Source organism: Rhipicephalus sanguineus, chromosome 8 (genome assembly GCF_013339695.2).
Source record: "Rhipicephalus sanguineus isolate Rsan-2018 chromosome 8, BIME_Rsan_1.4, whole genome shotgun sequence".
Taxonomy (NCBI): Eukaryota; Metazoa; Arthropoda; class Arachnida; order Ixodida; family Ixodidae; genus Rhipicephalus; species Rhipicephalus sanguineus.
In genome coordinates, this window is record NC_051183.1 from 254,199 (window position 1) to 261,464 (window position 7,266).

The window sequence follows — 7,266 nt, forward strand, 5'->3', positions numbered from 1 at the left end:
TGGAAAAACTTTTTTTTATCTATTTCATATGTTGTTACCAGGGTTATATAAATTGCGTGGTTTGTAAAAAGGTAGTGTAGTTCATACCTGGCAATAATCTGTTAAAAAAAGCTTTCTCCAAAGGCTCTTTGAATGTTATGTGTATTCTAAGCCGATTAAAATATGTGCTTGTTCCTCCAAGTTACTACAAATTTGTTTTTTTCAAGCTCCAAAAACGACATAATAAATGCCGCTAACTGCTCCCAAACAAGATTCTCCTGCTCCTAAATTGAAATTTTGCTGCTCCCAAAACTGCTCCCAAATCGATTTCAGCCGTCTCACCCCTGTTTATGGCATGTGCAGAACTTTGGGTGACTCATTATGTTACTGTCTGACTGAAGACACATTTGCACTATCGCAGTAGTTGTGGGCAAAGAGGTGCGGATCATGCATCTTACTGTGGCTTTGCTATTTCAGTATCGTTGATGAGTAGCTGGACCAACGCTCCAGCTATTACTTAACAATATTGAAATTAGGATATTGAAATAATATTGAAACTTCCAATCTAACATTGAACAAATGGCGCCTGTTCTTTACGGCAGTGACCATGCAGTGATAACATCAGATCGCACAATATGTGTTCTGCACTTCCATTTGTAAAACAATGGCAGTCGTTTTGTTTTCTTTCATTCTTTTTGTTTTTTCAAAGGCACACGTGACTTGATACAATACATCTTTCAACACACCAGTTGCAGTGTACACCCAGGGCAGCATACACCACAGTGTAGACCTAGTGCAGTCCAAGTGCCCCAGGTTTAAACCTAGTGCAGACCAAGTGCCCCAAGGTTCAGAGAAGTCGGACACTGTGAACATACCACAGATGTGTGCACCAGTCGGTTAAGTGTGGTAGTTCAAGACCATGCAATGACTGTGCCTTCATAAGTGCATCTTTAAATTGATTCTCAACTTCTCAGCATTTGACACGGATTAAGGGGGGACCCTGCTTCGGAGACATATTTCTTTGTTTTTGAGTACATTTTTATGAAACTTTCGCAGCTTATGTATTTTTATGTCCTGATTTCAAATATGCAGTTATTTTTTTAGTACACTATGCTGTTTTCAAAATATCAAATATTTCATGTATATTGTTGGGAGCAAGATTTATTTATAAATTGTAAGAGTTATAAAGCAAATCAGCATATCACAATAACCTGGAATGAATACTGTATGTAGTAAAACAAGACTGGATGTTCTAAACCCATTTGAACAAAAGTCATGGTACATTGAACACTTGAAAGTGAGCAGTGTCAAGCTGGGCCAAACTGGGATCAAGCTGGGAATGTTCAACATACCATAACTTTTGTTCAAATGGGCCTAGAACATCCATTCTTGTCTTATTGTATACAGCATTGATTCCAGGTTATTGTGATAGGCTGATTTGCTTAATAACTCTCACAGTTTAGAAATAAAGCCTGCTCCTAACAATACAAAAACTATTTAATAGTTTCAAAACTACATATTGTATTAGAACAATAATTGCATGTTTGAAATCAGCACATAAAAGTACATAAGCTGTGAAAGTTTCATAATGATACACTCAAAAACAAGAAACATGTTTCAGAAGCAGGGTCTCCCCTTAAGTAATGTGCCCCACCATCGTTTGCATCAATACACATCACGTCCTGCTTGTTCACTCCTCAAATTTTTTTTTATCCCGTAATGTGCTCATAGTGCTCCAAGTTTTGTTGGTACAGTCCACTAGGTGGCCTGTGTCTATTAGGGCTGACTTCTGTGGTAAAACCTGAGGCAAAACTTGGTGCTTGCTTCACACTCAAGGGTACCCTGTGCTTGTCACGTGTTTTGAACTGGTGTGCAATGGTACACTGTGTAACAAATTGCACGACACAAAAGAAATTCAGGCCTCTCACTGTAATTGCTTGCTTGATAGCTATCTCACTGATACAGTGATGATAGGAGAGTGACAAAAGTTTTTTGTCAGTGCTCCTCTAAAGCGCTGCTTCCAGAGGCACAGCCACAAACGTTGGTGTTGGGTGGGCGGGGTTGTGTTGCTCTCTTACCCACAGGTGCACCGGTTGTTTGAGGCTGCTGTGCTAAGCATGCCATACCATGCTGACCTCTGGTGCCACGTGAGTAAAAGCTTTTGCCAGCATGGTTTTGATTTTCTCTTCATTTATCAAGGATGGCTTATCTTCCTGCCACATACATATAACGAATGGTAATTGATGTCTAGTGTCCTTAATTTTATGTTAGAAGGGGCTGCACTTTGTTAGTATTTTGGGCTTAAAGTTTAGATATTCTTAAAATTTTGAGAAGATTCTCCTCTAATGTTAGTTGTGTGGGAGCATCCAAACTGAGTGTAAATGTACTTATGGAATCCTAGCAACTTTTCTCAAAATGGCATTGATTTAGTGCAAGTAGGCGCTGTACATTGTCTGCCCTCTCTCTTTGACACTGCCTTGCACCTTGCTTGCAGGGAGAGTGCGGCATTTTGCCTCATTTGCAGCTCTTGCGTCCCAGAGACATCCGTTTATGGCAGTTTATGCAGGCTCTAGAATTCAAACTCTTCATTACTCATGGTAACAAAGCTGGAGAGAAGGCACAGTAACCAGCCAATGAAAGCAGTAATTTCAAAAGCCAGTGAAGGGAGCAACTAACTGGGGTGACAGTGTCGTGCCTTGGCGAGTCTTCGCAGCAGCTGTTACGTTCAGGCACTCGGGTACGCCTCTGTTTCCCGCATCTCGTGCAGTTCCTCATCTACGAGTTGACCCAGGGTCATGTGGAGCATGCGCAAAAGGTCGTCGAGTCGGCTTCCAAGTACCAAGTGCCGGGTCCACAGGAAATCCTGGACAGCTTCCTTGCCAAAGGTGTGCTCTGCTGCATGGTGGCGAGGCCAGGCTCGGATGGGTCTGGCAGCCTGTCTTTGCATGCCTGTTGGGTGCGGGGAAAGCTGGGCTTATTTTCTTTTTTGATGCGCAAGCGGGAAATGCCCCATTTTTCAAATCACTTTCGCGGAGCGTGTCCCCGCAAGTAGTGCCACCTAGATAAAGGCAAAACGGGGGGAGGAGAAAGACAAAGCAACGAAGTGTCATCAAAGAGGTGCTTGTGGTGCCATGAGCAACAATGCAAGTAGGCGGAGAAAAACATTGGCATACTAATCACATGAATGTCAGGTTGCACAAGCAAGCACAAACACATCTCGCTCACTAAACCCGAACATTTGATTTCCTAATGATGGGGTCAAGGTAAAGAGGGCCAACCCCTTTTATTACAAGTATGCGCAAATGCCCCATTTGTCAAATCACTGTCGGGAAATGTGTCAGAGCCATTGCAGTTGACGTAGAGATGTTCTACAGGCTATACACAAGGTGATAGTACCCATTCACTTGCACTTCGTCTGCATTCAAAGAGTGAAATGTAATGGTAACTTTTTTTTTTCCTTTCAAGTAGAGCACTCTTGCGGTAGTACGGCCACCCCCTCCTCGTTCACACCTAAATTTCACAAAGAAGTGGCATTTAATTATGTATTTTGTTTTGAGGCACTCTGTTACACTTGCATGCATACAATGCTGTACTGTTGGCCGCAAAAGTTTGCAGAATCTGCAGCGCATGGTGGAGCGTCAGAAAACTTCTTTACTGCGTTACCTGCCATCAAACAGCGTGGTGTGGAGGCAGGCCATGGCCTCCGCGATAAGCTCCACCATCACGTCGTTGCTGAAGCTAATTGCGGAGGCCACAGCCGATAGCCTCAACACCACGCTGTGTGACAGTAGGTGGTGCAGTAAGCAGTTTTCCTTCACTCCAACATGCGTTGCAGATCCTGCAAGCTTTTGCGGCCAACAGTATATTCTCATTTAGCTGGAATGAAGGAACCAGTAGAGATTGTTTCATCTAACAATAGTTTAACTTACCGGGGAAGACAGAAGTGCAGAAGTCTAATACTAAACTAGTAGTGTTGTCAAATTGAAGGCAATTGTTACATTTAACTGCCAATTTTATTTAATGAGCAATTTCAATTTACTGCTACTTCACTGTGCCACTATATCTAAGGTGTTCTTTAGCATTACTATAACTGTATATGGAATATGTGCTGGTAAGCAATATCAGCGATAATGGGGCTGGCCCGTAGTTCTGCACAGAGTTCTGCACTGAAAGGTTGCAGTACTTGGTGGTTCTAATGTGGTCGTTACTGCATCAAAGTTCGTTAGCACAGAGGCAAAGTGGCTTTTTGCTGGGACAAAGCTGTGTTTTTATGGACAACATAGAATTTACTGGGACTAAGCAGTCAAGAGTTGCGTAATATACAAAGTGCCCTTTTGCTTGGACAGTGTGGTGTTTTGTATATTAAGACAATGTGTCCTTTATTGGGACAATGTTGTTATAAATGGGCCAATGTTGCGTAACATACAAAGTGCCCTTTTACTTGGAAAATGTGTCGTTTTTGTGTATCAAGACAATGTGTCCTTTATTGGGACAATGTTGTTATTACTGGGCCAAAGTTGCGTAATATACAAAGTGCCCTTTTACTTGGACAATGTGGTGTTTTTGTATATTAAGACAATGTGGCCTTTATTGGGACAATGTTATTGCTGGGCCAATGTTGCATAACATACAAAGTGCCCTTTGACAATGTGGTGTTTTTGTGTATTAAGACAATGTGGCCTTTATTGGGACAATGTTGTTATTACTGGGCTGAAGTTCCGTTAGTAATGTACTGGTACACAGCTATTTCTGTTGGTACGTCACTTCATTAGTGCATAGCATTGGCCTAGCAATGAGTAATGTGTACATGAAACTGAAGATTTCAGTAAACTGCTATAAATTTTACTCTGCAAAATTAAGCATTTTTTTTCTGTTTTCCCTAGAGGAATGTGTTACCCTATTGAGGCCATTGTCAATCGCCTTGCCGCTTTCAGAACTGACTGAAGAGGATGCACTGAAACGACTCGGCGTCTTCCTACTGCCGCCGTGAAGGTTGCGGCAAGCAGGTGTTCCAAGACACGGGGGTCGTCAGGGGTGTGCTTTAAGACACCCCCCATAGGCGGCCTCTTGTAAGTACGTTTGCACCAACAGGGTGTAGTTGAACAGAACTCCCCACTTCCCTCACCTCCCTCCTTCCCTCCCACCCTCTCCCCCACTCCTGCCCCCTCCTGTCTCTTCTACGTATGCATCCATTGTCATTTGTCATCGTTGGGTCTTCCTCCATGACCTTTGCCCTCTTCACACCACTTAGCTCTGGTGTTAGGTTCTGGTCCCCCCTTTCTTCCTTCTTTTTAGCTTTTTTTTTTTTCACTTTGCTTTTTCTGCCTCATTCTCTTGTGCTCCACAAAAGCGGGCAGCGAGTTTTGGCACCTAAACCCACCTTTTTAAAACTTTAGTTTTACCTCCGGTCATTTGGCAAGGACTCACTGAAAGTTGAGAGGCCAGTTTGTGACAGTCTTCGCACTTATTGACTGCCTATGTGTGCATGCAGAATAGACTTAAGTATCTCTGGACGATACATCCATGCCTTTTCTTTTTTTTTTTGCTTTTTGCTTTCCTTTTACACAGTATTTCTGTCACTCATTCACTTCTCTGCCTGTGCAAAGCACTCGCGTCGGTGCTCCACACGTGCGACTTGTTCGTCGCAGTATTTTCAACGAGAGAAGTTTTATTCCGCGGTCTTCCCGCACAGTTGTGCCGCGAAGGTGCGGGAGAAAACAAAAAATGGTGGCTCAAGGAAAAAAAGCAAAACAGTCGTCGCCGGTCCGTCGGAGAAGTGTGGGTAGTAATAGGGAATAGAAAAAAAGGAAAGGTGTACGTTCTTGAACAGCGGAGATGTTCTCATCAAAGGAAAAGACAGAGAAGCGCTAAAAAACGGACGTGGCATTGAAAACGGAAGTGGACAACATGTCGTCGTCGCCGTTGTTATTTCTTTTTTTTTTGGCTTCGGCAAGCAACGGATCGGATCAGCTCCGACAGCGACGAAGCATCGTACTGCCTCCTCGACAACGTGCATCTGTGATAAGACTGTTTTTTCCTGACGGAGTGAACCATTTGCGCCCACCGCCGTGCCAAGAGGGGAGGGTATGGGTGATTCGTGCACAATTTCTCGTGTGATTGCATGGCAGGGAGCGGTGTGGGCCCGTTTTTAGCATGACACTTGACTCCCAGTTGAGATTGCAAATAATTAGCCAATTATTAATTTATTTGCTACTGAGCCTGTAAATAAAACACTGTAGTAGTCCTCGTTTAAACCAGTGCATACTGCGGTACCTGCAAAGGTTTTTTTTTATTCTGTTTTTCTTTCGACTAGTCCGTTAACTTAAATTGTCATCTTGTTGCCAGTTTTTCAAGGTTATCTCTCTTCCAGGTGGTCTGTGACTTACATAGTTTCTTTTTTTGTTTGCCTAGGCTATCCATAACCTGGAACATTTTGATAAATTGAATTCTTGCCCATTTAGAGGAAGTGCCATGCAAACACACTTGTGTAAAGTGTCAAATGCCGTTACTACTTTGGACACCTTTGTTGTTTTTTATGTTTTGTAAAAAAGAAAAGAAAATTCCCAAGCCTGTCTCGTGGCATTTGTACATATTTTTTTTGGGTTCACTACCCTGTGTATATATTAAAAAGTTTTTCTGAACTTGATAGTGCATGTTTTATTGGTGCGTCATGGAATGGCTGTGCGCCTCGTTGCGACCGATTTCTGTGACGTGCCTTCATCCAACTTGCACAGATGTAAACAAAACACTTCTAGAGTTTGTGAGCAAGCTTGAACCTAAAAAAAATTTAGATCCATAGTGTGCTGCTTTATTCAATTTCTTTTTTGTTACTGAAGTTGTGCACGAAGGTACTGGTACTGAAAGTAATGGTCTAGCAAATTTTTTGTCACTCAAAATCTGCACAGTAATTCCATGCTGTACGAATACATCTGTCGGTGGTGCAGTGATGGGCCCTTACACTCTGCCACATGTCAGGAGAATGCAGGAGAAAACTGTGAAAATCAAGACCTGTATCTGGGAAAAGAAATAGATGCAAGAACCTAAAACGAGAAAGGATGTAAGCTAAGCTCCAGCCACACAACCGCAGCGCTTCTGTCATTCACCTGTGAAAGGCAGTCGTGTTAGCTGGTTACCGCTCGAAGCACAAGTACTTGTCTCAGCTCAGGTAAATACTACGCATATTAATGGTTAAAGGCTCACCTTTACTACCCAAAATGTTACGTTTGGAGGAGCAGCGAGGTCAGAATCCCTGACGAAATTTACAAGGCCGTTCAAGTTTCTGACCTA

General features: G+C 42.8%; 1 protein-coding gene across 1 annotated transcript in view; it reads left to right on the forward strand.

Annotated features, from left to right (window-relative positions):
- LOC119402484 (zinc finger C3H1 domain-containing protein) overlaps nt 1-6,620 on the forward strand; it is a 60,541-nt gene extending 53,921 nt beyond the window's left edge. The window contains exons 21-23 of the mRNA XM_037669633.2: nt 2,064-2,126; nt 2,747-2,864; nt 4,914-6,620. Coding sequence (XP_037525561.1) covers nt 2,064-2,126; nt 2,747-2,864; nt 4,914-4,969 — 237 coding nt within the window. The 3' untranslated portion in view covers nt 4,970-6,620. The remainder of the gene's footprint in view (nt 1-2,063; nt 2,127-2,746; nt 2,865-4,913) is intronic.
- The last annotated feature ends 646 nt before the right edge of the window (nt 6,621-7,266 follow it).